This window comes from Penaeus japonicus, unplaced genomic scaffold (assembly GCF_977035675.1).
Source record: "Penaeus japonicus unplaced genomic scaffold, GWHDUDI00000001_assembly GWHDUDI00000029, whole genome shotgun sequence".
NCBI classification, from domain to species: domain Eukaryota; kingdom Metazoa; phylum Arthropoda; class Malacostraca; order Decapoda; family Penaeidae; genus Penaeus; species Penaeus japonicus.
Genome location: NW_028234431.1, coordinates 8,023,046 through 8,040,243, shown reverse-complemented (window position 1 = coordinate 8,040,243; position 17,198 = coordinate 8,023,046). Strand labels below are relative to the sequence as shown.

The 17,198-nt window shown below is 39.6% G+C and overlaps 1 protein-coding gene across 1 annotated transcript in view; it reads left to right on the top strand.

Annotated features, from left to right (window-relative positions):
- Positions 1–13,878, top strand: part of LOC122258314 (xanthine dehydrogenase/oxidase) — a 21,410-nt gene extending 7,532 nt beyond the window's left edge. Inside the window, exons 9-29 of the mRNA XM_086553866.1 lie at positions 122–198; positions 320–413; positions 683–795; positions 1,663–1,833; positions 3,639–3,766; positions 4,604–4,748; positions 5,196–5,433; positions 6,512–6,693; positions 6,884–7,236; positions 7,471–7,686; positions 8,253–8,306; positions 8,847–8,943; positions 9,123–9,268; positions 9,583–9,760; positions 10,368–10,496; positions 10,840–10,967; positions 11,131–11,248; positions 11,604–11,778; positions 11,980–12,059; positions 12,467–12,634; positions 13,695–13,878. Of these exons, the coding sequence (XP_086409992.1) occupies positions 122–198; positions 320–413; positions 683–795; positions 1,663–1,833; positions 3,639–3,766; positions 4,604–4,748; positions 5,196–5,433; positions 6,512–6,693; positions 6,884–7,236; positions 7,471–7,686; positions 8,253–8,306; positions 8,847–8,943; positions 9,123–9,268; positions 9,583–9,760; positions 10,368–10,496; positions 10,840–10,967; positions 11,131–11,248; positions 11,604–11,778; positions 11,980–12,059; positions 12,467–12,634; positions 13,695–13,745 (3,041 nt within the window). The 3' untranslated portion in view covers positions 13,746–13,878. The remainder of the gene's footprint in view (positions 1–121; positions 199–319; positions 414–682; positions 796–1,662; positions 1,834–3,638; positions 3,767–4,603; positions 4,749–5,195; positions 5,434–6,511; positions 6,694–6,883; positions 7,237–7,470; positions 7,687–8,252; positions 8,307–8,846; positions 8,944–9,122; positions 9,269–9,582; positions 9,761–10,367; positions 10,497–10,839; positions 10,968–11,130; positions 11,249–11,603; positions 11,779–11,979; positions 12,060–12,466; positions 12,635–13,694) is intronic.
- Positions 13,879–17,198: the final 3,320 nt, after the last annotated feature.

Sequence of the window (17,198 nt, the reverse complement as noted above, 5' to 3'; positions counted from 1 at the left end):
TGTTTTATGGGATATGATGTTCGTGGTTTAGTACTTTTAATTTTGGTTGCATTTAAGATGTATTTAATGTATTAATCTTTCTTTTTTTTGCTAAAAAAGAAATAAATATATAAATTGCCAGAATATCGCACCCGAGTCTTCGCCGCCATCTTGGAAATGCTTCGTTGGTTTGGCGGGAAACAGATCAGGAATGTTGCGGTGAGTGACGTCATAAAAAACAACATTCACACTATCTTGCTTTTCAAAAACAACTAAACACTCCGAAGTTATTATAATCTTGCATCCATGATTAAACCAAAGTCCATCTTTCTCCCTCTAGACTTTAGGCGGGAATATCATGACGTCATCACCAATCAGCGACCTCAACCCCCTCTTGGCGGCCGCGGAAGCCAGACTGACGGTTACGAGCAAGAGTGTGTTTTAGTTTTAAAATGTCCTAGTATAAATTATACGATATGCCAAGAGTCATATTTTGGTGCTTTATTTTCGTCTATTATACGTTAATTTCATGTCATTTTAGAGATTAGTCTTTGATTAATTCAGCAGTTCTGAAAGTAAAAAAAAACAAAAAACACATTAAGCAAAATAACTTTAATGAAAGATGAGTATCTTCCTCCACATCACTTGTAATACAAATACAAGTCTTTCATGGAATTAAACAAAAACAACCTAATAATTCCAGAGAAGGGCGAGCGGGAAGTGGTGATGGACCAAAACTTTTTCACGGGTTACAGACAGAACCTAATTCGTCCCGAGGAAGTTCTGGTGACGATACATATCCCTTACACTCAACAGGTAAGGTCGTATGTCTCGTAACGGGTTAGAATTTGCTGTGAAGCTATTCAATTTAGGTGATTCATACCACTGACGCTATTTGGTATGGATGATTCGTACAAGATTGTCAATCGGAATTTTGAGAATTTACTTTCCGTTGTGTTTTATAGATAGATAGATAGATATACAGATAGATATACAGCAAGACTTTCGTAATGGAGAGAGTGTTTTTAGATATCTCACAAACCTTCTCCTGTTTATCCACGATTTAAAAAAAAGAAAAACTATGTTTTACTGTTCTTCAAAATGCTAAATTAGAGCTGATGCAAATATGAAAGCATAACCATGAAGATCATTTCTGTAAAATCCTCCCTAATAAATCAGTAAACTGAAATTACTTTCTTGTCATTATTATTCAAGAATGTGGGAAGATATGTTCAATTTGATCAGATTCCGTTAGTTTTAGTTTCATTCATGTTGATAATTTTCGCCGATGACGAACTCAGTCAAGCACAATGAACTTTTTACAAAATATTCCAAACAATAAACTCTTTCCCTCCATCAATCTCTCCCACTCTCCCATCCTCCCTCCCTCCCTCTCTCCCACTCTCCCACTCTCCCACTCTCCCACTCTCCCACTCTCCCACTCTCCCATCCTCCCTCCCTCCTTCCCTCCCTCCCTCCCTCCCTCCTTCCCTCCCTCCCTCCCTCCCTCCCTCCCTCTCCCTCCCTCCCTCCCTCCCTCCCTCCCTCCCTCCCTCCCTTACTCCCCTCTCTTCCTCCCTCCCTCCCTACCCTCTCTTCCTCCCTCCCTCCCTACCCTCTCTTCCTCCCTCCCTCCCTACCCTCTCTTCCTCCCTCCCCTCTCTTCCTCCCTCCCTCCCCCAGAACGAGTACTTCGTGGGGTACAAGCAGGCCCGGCGGCGCGACGACGACATCGCCATCGTGAACGCGGGGATGCGAGTCGCGTTCCGGCCGGACTCCATCGCCGTCGAGCGCCTCCGCCTGGCCTTCGGAGGCATGGCACCCACCACCGTCATGGCACTCTCAACCATGAAGGTAAAAAATGCACTGGAACGAGAGTGTGAATTGTACTAACAAAAACATAATAATGATAAATAAATAAAAAATTATAATTTAAGTGATATTCATATCAAAAGTAAGGAAAACAGGAGAATGTGCTAAATGAACAATTGAAAATCAGTAAGTAGGCAAAAGGTCTTCCTAATACACCTACCACACCCAATCTCTATAAAAAAAGAACAAAAAGGGAAAAGGGAGTGTACAAGAAGACATGAAAATAGATAAAAGGTCAAAGGTATTCTATGAATGCCCACCACGTGTTGGGGCTTTCCAACACGGAGGTGCCTTTATTCCAATTCGATTGCTCCCACTGGATTACAAAATAGGATATAAGAATATTTATAAAAGGAAATTTTGGGTATATACATATAATTATATGTGTGTGTGTGTGTGTGTGTGTGTGTGTGTGTGTGTGTGTGTGTGTGTGTGTGTGTGTGTGTGTGTGTGTGTGTGTGTGTGTGTGTGTGTGTGTGTGTGTGTGTGTGTGTGTGTGTGTGTGTGTGTGTGTGTGTGTGTGTGTGTGTGTGTGTGTGTGTGTGTGTGTGTGTGTGTGTGTGTGTGTGTGTGTGTGTGTGTGTGTGTGTGTGTGTGTGTGTGTGTGTGTGTGTGTGTGTGTGTGTGTGTGTGTGTGTGTGGTTTGATTCTCTCGCCGCTGTCAGTCACGAAGGTGATTTTGTAAATGCTTGAAAACGAGAGTAAAGACAATTTATGAAAAATGAATATACCCAAAGGAGACCTGAAAGAACAAGCAAAATGTTTGTGTTGTGTGTAAAGGCTGACGGTGCACGTGGCCGCTGTTAACAAAGAAGCGTGATTTATTGAAAATTAATCCTTTGGATGTGTAAGCATTGCATATGATAATGTAGTTCACGTAGTTCTACTTGTTAATACTTTAAGGCGATGTGTCTTCACGTACCGAAGCTACAGTACATGTAACCAAGGAATCCTCTTTGCGTGTCATGTCAATGACTCTTCATTCTTTGAGAGATTGATGTCTTTCGTTGTTATACGCGTATAATAGGCAAGTAGCTTGAATTGTCAGTGAATGAGTCCTCTCAATATATATATATATATATATATATATATATATATATATATATATATATATATGTATGTATGTATGTATGTATGTATGTATGTATAATATTCATTGCCCTAAAATCACAAATGCTTGTTTTCCTATTTTATGACCATATTATTACGATTTTGCGTGGAAAAAGGTCAGGCAGCTCTATTAGTCCGTTGCAAATTTCAGTAACATACAACTCGTAATGAAAATATGATGAGGTTATAGAAGTTCTTTATGAACGAAGGCTTATGTCAATGTGGAGTCAAAATCCAGAATCCAGAAGGGTTTTAATTAATTTGTAAATAAGCATTATGCAGTACATAGTAATTGACACTACCAAGATGCATTATTTTTTTTTAATGACAAGGATATTTTTGATGGGGTGATGTTCTCTAAAAAGCGATATTACATCATGTCTTTGGAAGAAAGTAAGTGCAAATGTCTGCTTTGTCTGTGTAGTTCATACGCTACACCCCTGTTCTTCAAATATTTTTCAACGCGACCCAGTTAGTTAAAAAAAAAAAGAAAAAAAAAATCGGCTGCCTACTTTATCTACTAATACCTATAGTTCTTATTTATATCTTCTTAGTTTCTTCCTTAATCCATTGTATCTTACTTTATTTTATGAAACACTGTTACCCACTGACCATTAGCTCGAAACCCGTACTTCGAAGAACCCTGTACTACACTACGGTGCTTTGAATCTTTATAGGAACTGGAAGGACGTTGTTGGGATTCCGCTCTCATGGAAGCCGGGACCTCGCTCCTCCTACAGGACCTCCCTCTGTCAGCCTCAGCTCCCGGGGGCATGGTCGAGTACCGCCGCGCGCTGACTATCAGGTATTGGAGTTTGACCCCGTGGAAAGTGAGACAGACTGTTTTGTGTGTTTTGCTTAGTCTTAAGAATGTTCTTCTTAGTGTTACAATGTTATTAAGTTCTTTAGGCTTATGAATGTTCTTCTTAGACTTTAAAATGTTTATTTTTTATTTTTGTAGTATCATTTTTTTTTCTTCACAAGTGAGTATCCATTTATTCGATGTTAGAGAAAGAATTCTAATAGAAAATCCTGTTCTTATTCTTGGTCATTTACCAGGAAAGGTACTGTTAATCATATGAGGGATATGAAAAAAAATATATATATATGTGTGTGTATATGTATATATATATATATATATATATATATACATATATATATGTATGATATATATATACATATATATATACATACATACACACACACATATATATATATATATATATATATATATATATATATATATATATATATATATATATGTGTGTGTGTGTGTGTGTGTGTGTGTGTGTGTGTGTGTGTGTGTGTGTGTGTATGTGTGTGTATACATATATATATATATATATATATATATATATATATATATATATATATATATATATATATATATATATATATATATATATATATATATATATATATATATATATATATATATATATATATATATATTGCGCTTCATGATTGTTGATTTTGTTTATATAGTTGTTGTGTTCTCCTTGTGACATTTGCAAATCAAAAGCTCATTATGACGATAGAAGACTGATGCTATCCACAGGCCCCCATTTTTCCATTAGATTTTAAAAATATCTAAACCACCACTACCCATATTTAGCCCGACGGACTCCCCTTATACCCACAGCCTTTTCTTCAAGTTCTACCTGAGCGTTCGAGGGCGCCTGAGCGAACAGTTCCCGTCCCTTGTGCACCCGCTGACGAAGGCGGAGCAGACGGCGACGCAAGTTCATCGCTACATTCCGCCCCAGGGCACGCAGCTCTTCCAGAGTGTAATGGCTAGGCTTTGGATTTTAGTTTAGGCGAAAGGGAGGGTTTAGAATAGATGTAGAAATATGTTTGGGGGTTTTCGCTTTTGAGTGCGGGTCGAGTGTGCTTCTGCTGAGCTTTTGGGGGTGTTGCAGATAGCTTTCAGGGTTTTAGTTTCTTTTAGTTTCCAATTTGTGTTATTATTACCACGTTTTTCGTGTTAACACCATCATCACCACCATCATCTTCATATTCTTCGTTATCACCATCATCATCACCATCATCACACCACTACGTGTCACCACCACAACCGTCATCATCATTATCACCATCTTCACTATCATCACCTTTAAGGAACACAGTAAACTTACAAATAATATACATCAAAATTGAACAACCATATCTGAAGAAAAAAAAATCTATTTACTTAAAAAAAATCAAAGCAATAACACGACCTTTTCTCCCGACAGGTTCCTCCCGGCCAACACAGCCTGGACCCCATCGGCCGACCCATAACCCACGCCTCGGCCTTCAAGCACGCGACGGGAGAAGCCGTGTACGTGGACGACATGCCCCGTTTCGAGAACGAACTGCAAGCGGCGCCGGTCCTCTCCACCAGGGCTCACGCCAAGATCCTCAGCATCGACGAGAAGGAAGCTCTCGGCATCGAAGGCGTCGAGGGGTTCTTCTGTTGGAAGGACCTGCCTGGTGAGTGTCTTTGGGGAAGGAAGACGTTATGTCATGGGAACGGTTCGAGGTAACAGAGAAGATCGACGAGGTATTTGTCAGGCATGATTGGACTGAAACTGAGAATTGAGAACTGAGAACGCTGGCCATTAATACTAGTCAGCTTAGAAAGGTAAACAAGATATAGAATATTTCTCTTCCTTCAAAAATAAAATTGATGCACTTTTTACTGATTTTACCCAATGTTCTTTGTGGACGCATGGTAGAATGAGAGGCCTTTTAGATGTGTTGTTACAGGTGGATTCTAGGGGTGTGGAAAACTGTGGCAGGATATAAGTAAGCAGGCAGGGGTTCTCTAAATGTCGGTGGTAACTGCTAGATGGCAGATGTTAAAGTGATTCATACGCATAACAAGATGTTAAGCGTTTTCTTATACACTATCTTCCTCCCGAAATTGGCAATTTTGAGATGCCAATATGAGAGAGCGGGTATCTAAAAAAATCGTTTCCCGAGGAAATGGACGTCAAAAAAACATCATATCATATCAAAACACCCAGGAAAAAATAATTTAGGTTTTCAGAACAGAATTGACCGACACTGGCCATTTATCAGAATGAGCCCCTACGTAAGACCAATATATACGGTATAGCTTATAGAAGAAAATGAGGCATGGAGGCCGAGAGAAAGCGGCGTTAGATGTTGGCGTTAGATTAGGATGATCAGAGACAGATGATGTCGTCAGAGTGCCCCGACTTCCCCATGACTACGGAAGTGACATGGTATGACCTGTAGCTGCAGAGAACGATTTCAATACGTCGTTCTTTATATGATTTGCTGACCAGACGCAATCATGTGATCACTACTTCGTGTACACGATCTGTGGGCTCGTTTTGTCAGCGTTATTCCAGAAGGAAGGTTTGACCGCGTGCATAACTATGTCATTATTTACTTGGGTTGCTAATTTTAGAAAAGCTGAGGTTCTTGATACGTAGAGGTCCTTTCATATTTTCACACAAGCATAATGAAATAACCCTTTGGAGAGAGAGCAAATTTGTGCATGATATGGATATACCTACTTTTAAATATGATTTAATTACAGAGGAAAGGAACAAAGTAGGCCCAATAGCTGCGGATGAGGAGTTATTTGCCTCGAAGAAAGTGGTGTGTGTGGGTCAGCTGATTGGTCTTGTGGTTGCCAAGGATCGAGCCACAGCACAGCGAGCAGCAAGAGTTGTTAGGATTCAGTATGAAGACATTAAGCCTTGCATTATAACCATCCAGGTATTATGATATGTTGAAATGAAGGAATCAGTTAGTAATTATTATAAGTGTACATTAAACTGAAGTGTAATGTAATTTGATGCAAATTTTATTCAATGCCTCGTACTGTAACTATGATTTTCCTTTAACTTGTATGGCTGACACTTCTGACGTCTACTGCTATCCCTTTGTGTTTCTTTCTGCCTCCAAGGATGCCATCAAGGAGCAGTCTTGGTGGACGCCTCTCACTATTACGAAAGGGGACGTCGAGGCGGGCTTCAGGTCATCCGAACACGTCCTCGAGGGTGAGATGCATGTGGGAGGACAAGAACACTTTTACTTGGAGACCCATGCTCATCTCGCCGTCCCCAAGGGCGAGGACGGAGGCATGGAGGTGTTCTCGGCCACCCAAAATGCAGCAGGGACTCAGAGACATGTGGCCGCTGTCCTAGGAGTGCCTTTGAACCTGGTGACTTGCCGCGTCAAGAGGTTGGGAGGAGCCTTCGGGGGGAAGGAGACGCGGAATATCATGTTGTCTGTGCCGATCTCTGTTGCTGCTGCTGCGTAGGTGTTTGCAATAGGTTTAAGTGTGATGATGCAACTATACAGTGACATTTTAGGATGACTTGAGCGTTTTGCGCACCGAGCCAACACGTTTCTTTATAGTAATAGAGTAGTAAATATAGGAAAAATGATAATAATGATATTAGCATTCATATCATCATTTGCATTTTGAGACATGGTTAATCTAAATGCAACATACTTTACTAACGTAATGTTACCGGTACTAACACATAGCCTGAAGCGACCTGTCCGTATATCGCTGGACCGAGACGAGGACATGCAGATGACAGGAGGTCGCCATCCCTTCTTGGGTCGCTGGAAAATAGGATTCACGAAGGAAGGAGTTTTCAAAGCGATCAAGATAGACCTTTATTCAAATGGAGGATGTTCTCTTGACCTTTCTGGTGCAGTCATGGGATATGCTTTGCTCAACCACGATAATGTATACAGGTATGTATGTGTTGACTAGCGCCTCTCTAGCACTAGTTTGAGTTTATTGCTTGTAAAGAAGAATGTGTCAGAGATTAAAATGGAGGTCTATACGTGAAATAATGTTTCACCATGACTCATGATATTTTGCAATGCAGTGGTGGATCCACAAGGGGAAAGACAGTGGGAACAGCTACCCCCAACCGTAGAAATTTCTTCCTCTCTTTTAGCTGCCTTTTGTTTTCTTAAAATTGCAATTGCAAAACACAAATAGCCACTGTGCTTGCAAGCTGCGCAGTTCACTAAACAAACAGTAGATGGATATAATTATTGTTTTTAATTACATATATGTCATCGATATCTTATATATATATATATATATATATATAATTTTGTTCTATACATGCCCCCTGTCAAAGCATGTGCCGCCCCCCCCCCCCCCCCCCCCCCTAACCACTCCCCCCCCCCCCCCCCCCCATGTAAATTTTTTGGACATACCAATGTTACAGTGGCTCTCCAGATCCAAACAGCATTACAAACACGAAACACAAATACTTACTTAGAACGTCATTCTCTCCCTTTTACAGATGCGAAAACAGACATATCACAGGATATCCTTGCAAGACCAACCTCCCTTCTAAAGGCGCTGTCAGACGAGCGGTTTTTGCCCGCTGGCGGTCAGGCCGCCTTTTCCATGTCACACGGGCCGACCCGGCCGCTACTAAACCGCTGCGGTTTACTAGCGGCCGACCCGCCTGTGTGACATGGTAAAGGCGGCTACCGCTTCAGTTCAAGACTTGCCGTTGCAGCGAAAGGTTGTGTTAAAAAATGAGCTTAGAACATCCCAAATGGTAGGACGCAGCTCTATTTCGCATATAAACTTTTCAGTATCGAACATAGTTGCTTACAACACAGCCACGTCTTCCCTCTCCTGTGGTTCAGCCAGCACTGGCGGCCGCGGCGGGTAAACCTCTCGTCTGACATAGCCAGGCGGGTTGGCCGCGGCGGTTTCAACTGGGGAAATGCGTCTCACCCGCCGCGGTCAGGCGGGTAGACCGCCCGTGTGACATCAGCCAGCGTTTTACATAGGAATCAATATAAACTCTTTCAAAAGCGGTTCCGCGGCGGCTGACCCGCCTTGCACCCGCGGCGGCCAACCCGCTCGTCTGACTGAGCCCTAACACAGCCTTCCGAGCATTTGGGTCACCGCAGGCTATTATCGTCACCGAGTACATGGTGTCCAGGGTGGCAGAGTTCCTTAACATGGATCCTGATGAGGTATGGAAGGAGTTTGGACATTTTGTATTTCATGTGATCTGTTTGAGATGTTGTTTTGTTTGTTAGGTGTGTGTCCATTGGGCATAGTCTTTCTCTATATGTTTATGTGTATGAGAATGTGCACACGTTTATTTGCGTATGCGTGTATATATATTTGTATACTTTCACAAAAACTTCAGGTGCGACTGAAAAACATGTACGTATCTGGGGATGTGACTCACTACAAGCAAGCCCTGGAGAGGTGCACGGTCAGGCGCTGTTGGGATGAAGTGGTTTCTCAAGCAGATTACCATATGCGGAAAGAAATGGTGCAGCAGTTTAACAGGTGAGTGATTAGGTGTTTGTCTTCTTTCTTGTTGGCCTTCTGGAATATGCTTTAGCTAAAGAATGGAGTAGGTTTGCCTTTATTCGTATTAGCACCATTAGTATGACTGATATATTTTTTATCATTACTATTATTGGCATAGTTCTCATTAACATTTTTTATATTTTTATACAATTGAACACCATCCTCATTATCAGCACTACCATCACTATCATCACCACCAAAACAACAATAACAATAACAATACCAACCACTTCCAATCACCACCACCACCACGTGACTGACCATGACTCATCAATCTCCCCCAACGCCAGCTCGAACAAGTACACGAAGCGGGGAATAGCTGCCTTGCCCCTCAAGTTCGGCCTCGGCTTCATAGAGTTATTCCTCAACCAGGCCGGAGCTCTGGTCATGGTGTACACTGACGGCTCTGTCCTCCTGTCTCACGGCGGCACGGAGATGGGCCAGGGACTCCACACCAAGATGATTCAGGCAAGTCCTTTAGCGAAGAATAGAAAAGGATGTGTGGATAAAAGGTGAAAGGAAACGCGGTCACGGGCGGTGAAGGAAGTACTGGCACTGGCCTGCATGTGTTTTGTTTGTTTGCTGTTGTGGCTTTGTTGCATTTATTCTTGTTTTATGGCAAGCTTATTCGTTACTTCTAATGTTTTGTTGCTTTTATTGTGCTTAGAAGTATTATAGTTGAGGATTGTCGATAGGTAATCAGTGAGTAGAACATTTTTTAGGGAAGTTTGTGGATTCTTTTGTTATTTTATCATTGTTAAACGGCGTTGCGGAGCTTCTTTGCAATTGCAATAGTAGAGGCTTATCAAAAGGCTAACGATATGCAAAACTTGTTTTTAAGACCATTGTAAGTTAATTCATATGTGTTTAATTATGTGTTTGTTATGTAGAACTAGGGGGCAATCAAAATAACTTGTTTGTTTGTTTATAACGAAAGCAGGAAATTTTAGAATCAATTTACAAATTACCAATAAATTGTTATCACTGGATGCAGATCAGACAGATATAGTAAATGGCATATACATTTATTTAATCAATTACAAATTTAATACGCAAGCCTTCGTTACCCTATTAGGTTGCCTCCAGAGTATTGAAGATCCCAGTCACAAGAATCTACATCGACGAGACAAGCACAGACAAGGTACCCAACACCACCTCCACAGCAGCCTCGCTCTCCTCCGACCTCTACGGCATGGCTGTGCTTGTGAGTTCGGCGCCAATGTATTTTCTGATTTTATAATTAGTAGTCGTCTCGTAGTGCAATGGATAGCGCGCCGGCCTCGCATCCCCATGGTCGGTAGATCGAGCCCCGTCCAAGTTTGTGAGTTTCCACTGTCGCCTGGCGGTTACTGACTCGTTGACACATTTTCTCACGAGTCAGCACATGCTGACACAGGCATATAAACCCGGTGAAGCATTTGCTCCGCAAATCTGGCTTATCCTTGTAATTACTCTTGCGCTATGATACTGTCAGTATGTATGCAATTAGGTAATTAGTTAGTATATTAATTCTGAAACTAACTTTTTATGTATAAAATTCTTCCCAGAACGCATGCACCACCATCATGCAACGCCTCGAGCCTTACATAGCAAGCAACCCAAAAGGCGAATGGGATGACTGGGTGACGGCGGCATATTTTGACCGCGTCTCCCTCTCGGCCACCGGATTCTACAAGTATATGTTCTGAATTTTCGTCATGTTACCATTTCGTTGCTGGGTTTTCGTCACTGCTCGCCGTAGCTGGACTTAATGGCGATTTGTGTATTATAACTCTCTTGTGATCTTGATATGAATCATGTAGATTCGTGCATCACCAAGGGAAAGTATTTCCTTGCAGGACTCCTGGGATTTCTGGCTACAACTTGGAAACGAATGAAGGTCGACCATTCAATTACTTCTGCTTCGGCGCTGCTGTGACTGAGGTGGAGGTGGACTGCCTCACTGGAGACCATTCGGTAAGCGTGTAAAAGAAAGCACGCACTCACACACCCCACACACACACATGTACCCATGCATACACATACACATGCACATACATGTATACACATGCACATACGTGCATACACATATACATACATACACATGCAACCACATGCACATATATACACACACATACATACACATGCATACAAACACATGCATACAAACACATACATACACATGTTTACACATGCATACACACACATATACATATGCATTCACATGCATACATACATCACACACACAAATACAAACAAACAAACACGCACAATCAAGAATGAAATGGAAAATATATCCGTAAAACATTTACAGATCAGTTTTTCTTCGCAGGTCCTCCGCACAGACATCGTGATGGACGTCGGCGACTCGCTCAACCCAGCCGTTGACATCGGGCAGGTGGAGGGCGCCTTCATGCAGGGTCTTGGCCTCTATACCTTAGAGGAACTTCGGTACTCTCCTGAGGGTGTGCTGCTCACCCGTGGCCCAGGAACCTACAAGATACCAGGTCAACCCCCCCCCCCCCAAAAAAAAAAAATCATAATCTCTGTTACTGCCACAGTGTAGTCAGGTCAATGCCCTATAATCCTTGTATAGGGCATTGAGATAATTTTTAGGTGCTTGTCTGAAAATAATATGTGTCTGTGATAACAAATTTTACGTGAATGAATGTTATATCTTAAATATTAAAGCCATTCACTTCTCACAGGATTCCAAAACATCCCAAGAGAGTTTAATGTGTCACTGCTGCGTGGAGCGCCCAATCCAAGGGCAGTCTTTTCCTCAAAGGTGAGGAAATATCAGAGTTATGTATACAACAAATAGTGTTTATTTCTAATCAGTTTAGTATTATCCATGTTAGGAGAAGGATAGACCCATCAGTCATATGTAATGTGTAAAACAGAAACCACAATTTAGAAGATGGCTTTAAGAAAATGACTAAAAGAAAAGTGCATTCAGCATTTTTTTTTATCAGTGTATTTTTTAAAATCAAAATCTAATTGTGATATTTACAGAAAGAATATATCTTCACAAACATGAAGAAACATGAAGAAAGCTGTTATAACAACCAGCTGAGAGGGAAACCCTATTGACGCAGTAGCATCTTTCAAAAAGAAAATTCCTCAAAGATCATTATCAGTGTGAATTCATTCCCATATTTGAACTAAATTTTTCTTTTCAATATTCTTCTACAGGCTACAGGCGAACCCCCACTGCTCTTGGCCACCTCCGTCTTCTATGCAATCAAACAGGCAGTGGCTTCAGCCCGAGCAGACCAAGGCTTCAGCCCGGTGTTCCGCCTTGATTCCCCTGCCACAGCTGAGAGAATAAGGATGGCCTGTCAAGACTCCCTCACCCAAAAGGTAGAATTTAGTGTATTTACTTATAAATATGTGATTATGAACTTGGATTGTGGGCATCTTTTCAACTGCATTTTTTTTTTTTTTTTTTTTTTTTCATGCTTGTTTAACCCATTGCAGACGGAGATAAATTTGCTTGCCCAGCCTCCAGGATAGGTTTTATTTTAGAGAGAGACCGCTTGAAGCAATATAATTTGAAGCATCCCACTCTCTTTCAGTCATTCATTGTAAAACTAGAGCGGTTTTTGTGTTTTATTTTTTTGTGTGTTTTATTGAGTTTAGAGACTTATATGTGCCATATGACAGACTCTATCAGTGCTGCAGTTGACTAAAACTGTAGTATATTATCCATATTAGCTCATTATTTTCTTTATACTCAATGTGATAGAGGAATTGCTGTTTTATGGGAGGACAAAAGGCAACTTTATTTTTTCGTATTTTTGTGCTGTCATGAACGAATACGAAACATATAACCACCTACAATAAATATAACAAGAAGAGGTAGGGAAGAGGAATGAAACCTGTGTTTGTGACTGTGAGTGCCAGAGTGAAAGGCATCCATATTGGCACAGGAGCACATTTTAGACACTGGGTATGGATTGAGTCACCTTCCTCTTCTCGTTCTGCCTGCACATCCTTCATCGGCGGTAGTTTTGAGCAAGGGTTCATCAACTTAGTGTGTGCCATCGCTCTATAGAGACAGTGCTTACTAGAGACCGTGGATGGGTGCCATTCAAGGCTCTCTCACCTGCTGGTGCTAGGAAAAAGTGGTGCCATCTAGGTTTTGGACGTTAAGCTTGCACGATATTACGGTAATTATAGTAATTAGGACTGCAGTAGCCATCATCACTCATTCCTTTTTCATAGCAAAATAAAATAGCACAGTGATCCAAAATCCCCGAACGTCGTGTACGTCATGACGCCCGTCGTCAGGCCAAAGCTCCTATGTCACGTATGTCATGACACCCGTACGCAATGGGTTAATTAAGTGGCATTTACCATTGGTAGATGTTTGCTTCACAACTTTTTCACTTTTTGTATCTTATTTTTCATTTTTTTCCAGATTGAACCAGCAGTCCTAAATAATGAAAAGCCATGGTCGGTAACAGTGTGATAGAAGTAACTTTTATAATAATGTAGAAAATTAAGTGAAATTATTTTAATTTAATAAATAGTCAGATTGGATGAATGTTTTACTATCCAGTGCAGAGTTATAAAAAAGATATCTTAAATAAATATAATGATTCTCTGTGGAGTCATTATACAAAAAAAAAAATAATAATAATGTAATGATTCTCTGTGGTGTCATTATACATAACAAATATATATTAGATCAAAATTCCCCATTTAAATCTTACAGTGGACAGTCTCACAGTCTCCACTCAAACAGAAAAGAAAAGTACAGCATACAGAGGGCCTGTTGAAACTTGTTTTATTTCATTGCATGGTGATAAAACTTATGGATTATGTTGTTTATTATATTGGCTTTGACTTTAACTAATACAAAATTAAATCTTACTGATAGAAGGGCTAATAAAAATAACACTAATACTTCCATGATATCAATGATAATGAAAGTAAATATCAATAGTTTATAGCAAAGATACTTCAGCTAAAAAGGATATTTGCTGCAGTTTTATAGTCTGTGAAATAAAAAGTTGATACAACATTATAAACTAGGTACTTTATGATTTTTTTATCCTTTACTCCAATAAGTATTTCACCAGTTTAAAGGAATACTACACCTCCAAGATGTTAAACCGAAAATCTTCTATGATATTGTGCAGTTAATTCACTTAATTAACTATTCATAATATAATATAAACAGTGTATATGAGTGTCCACACATCTTGATTTTGTTACTTGAAGCCATTTTATTATACCCCCTCCCCTTTTAGAAGATCTTGAATCCCCCCTTCATGAGATAAGCATGTGTAACCAGAACAGAAAGCTCTTCCGTAATTTGATATTGTCACTAAGCTGGCTTGTGAGTTTTACTATTAGGGATGGTCTTCAATAAATTTCCTTAAATTTCACTTCCAATTTATGTAAAGAATATATAACAAACTTTGCATCACTTCATGGCAGGATTTTCCTTTACTGACATTGTTTCATTATTTATTCAGTATGAGCCACTGACCAATGAGAGAAAGAGAGAGATTTTTTTTTGCTAATATACAGCACCACAAGCACTTAGTCACCAAGGGGTTATTAAGTTTAGCCCAATAGTTCAATATTGTGGGGCAATTAATTTATTTATATTATCATTATTAATATTGTTATCAGTAGCAGCAGCAACAACAACAGCTGTAGTAGTAGCAGTAGTAGCATTAGAAGAAGTTTAAAATAGTAATTAAGATGTAAATGAAAATTTTGAAAATTCAAGGAATAGGATAAACAGGTAAAATCAGGTAAACCTAGTAAATTAATCCTTGTTGACTAAACACTTATGAGCCATCTGTTTAAACAAAAAAACAACAACAAAAAAAAGAAGAATCAAGTGACCTAGGGTAGGTAACTTTGCATACAAAGGTGGATAGCCTGAGTGCCATCATAGAAATAACAAATTAGATAAATACATCAATGTACTGGTCAAATAACATAAAATTATATCCATAAAAGGTGGCATTTTAACCACCAGAATTATAGTGGTAACAAAAATTGCCATAATTTTAGTAATGCATTCCTCTTGTATATGACCTCATCATTCCTTTCTTCATGGTTCATCTCATGGATTGCATTATTTTTAATGTTCACAGATTTATTGTTTTCTTCACAACTATTGCTTCTCTATAATATTCTCTTATTTTTCCTTTGTATGCATTTGTTTTCTTTTGTATATATTCTTGTGTGTTTCATTAGAGTGTTGTTCTCTGCAAATTTCTTGGCAAACACTTTACAATTACAGGGTTTTTCTTTTGTATGGCCTCTCATGTGTACGACTAAACTGCATTTCTCTGAGAATTTTTTGCCACATATTTCACAACTAAATTACCTTTTTTGTGTGTACTCTCATGTGTTACTACATGACTTTTAATGGTAAATTTCTTTCTACAAAATTCACACTCATATGGGTTTGGCTTTGTATGTACTTTGATGTGAGTTACAAGATGGCTTTTCTCAGAAAATTTCTCAGCACATATCCTACAGGTTAAAGGCTTTTCTTTTGTATGAACTTCCATCTTTTACCAGACTACCTTTCCAAGGGATAAGGTTTCTCCTTTGTATACACTCACGTCTGTGAGACCAAAGTGGCTTTTTAGGGAAATCCCTTATTGTATTTATTTCAGTGTTGAAGCTTCTTTGTGTGAACATTTTGAAGCAATATTAAACTATTTATTGAAAAGAATGATTTACTGGACTATATTTAGATATATATATAGATATATATACAGAGATATAGATATATATACAGAGATAATAAAAGACATAGAGATAAAGAGATGGATACAGATAGAGACAGATAGATAGACAGAGCAGACAGAAACAAAGAGAAAAATAAAAGTATTAGCTACTTGCTTTTTTTCTTAATACTTTTCAACGTATACTTGGAATTTACAAATGCTATTCTAAATACATAAGCCACCAGAGGTACTGAATCATGTTATTCTGTTTGACATAATTTTATTCCTTCTGGTTTCATCTTCAGTTTTAACCCATTGCAGACGGAGATAAATTTGCTTGCCCAGCCTCCAGGATAGGTTTTATTTTAGAGAGAGACTGCTTGAAGTAATATAATTTGAAGCATCCCAATCTCTTTCAGTCATTCATTGTAAAACTAGAGCGTTTTTTTGTAGTATATTATCCATATTAGCTCATTATTTTCTTTATACTCAATGTGATAGAAGTATTGCTGTTTTATGGGAGGACAAAAGGCAACTTTATTTTTTCGTATTTTTGTGCTGTCATGAACGAATACGAAACATATAACCACCTACATTAAAGATAACAAGAAGAGGTAGGGAAAAGGAATGAAACCTGTGCTTGTGACTGTGAGTGCCACAGTGAAAGGCATCCATATTGGCACAGGAGCACATTTTAGACACTGGGTATGGATTGAGTCACCTTCCTCTTCTCGTTCTGCCTGCACATCCTTCATCGGCTTTACTTTAGAGCAAGGGTTCATCAACTTAGTGTGTGCCATCGCTCTATAGAGACAGTGCTTGCTAGAGACCGTGGATGGGTGCCATTCAAGGCTATCTCACCTGCTGATGCTAGGAAAAAGTGGTGCCATCTAGGTTTTGGACGTTAAACTAGCACGGTATTACGGTAATTATAGTAATTATGACTGCAGTAGCCATCATCACTCATTCCTTTTTCATAGCAAAATAAAATAGCACAGTGATCCAAAATCCCCGAACGTCATGTACATCATAACGCCCGTCGTCAGGCCAAAGCTCCTACGTCATGTATGTCATGACACCCGTACACAATGGGTTAATATCTAATCTTATCAACAGAGGGCCTGTTGAAACTTGTTTTATTTCATTGCATGGTGATAAAACTTATGGATTATGTTGTTTATTATATTGGCTTTGACTTTAACTAATACAAAATTAAATCTTAC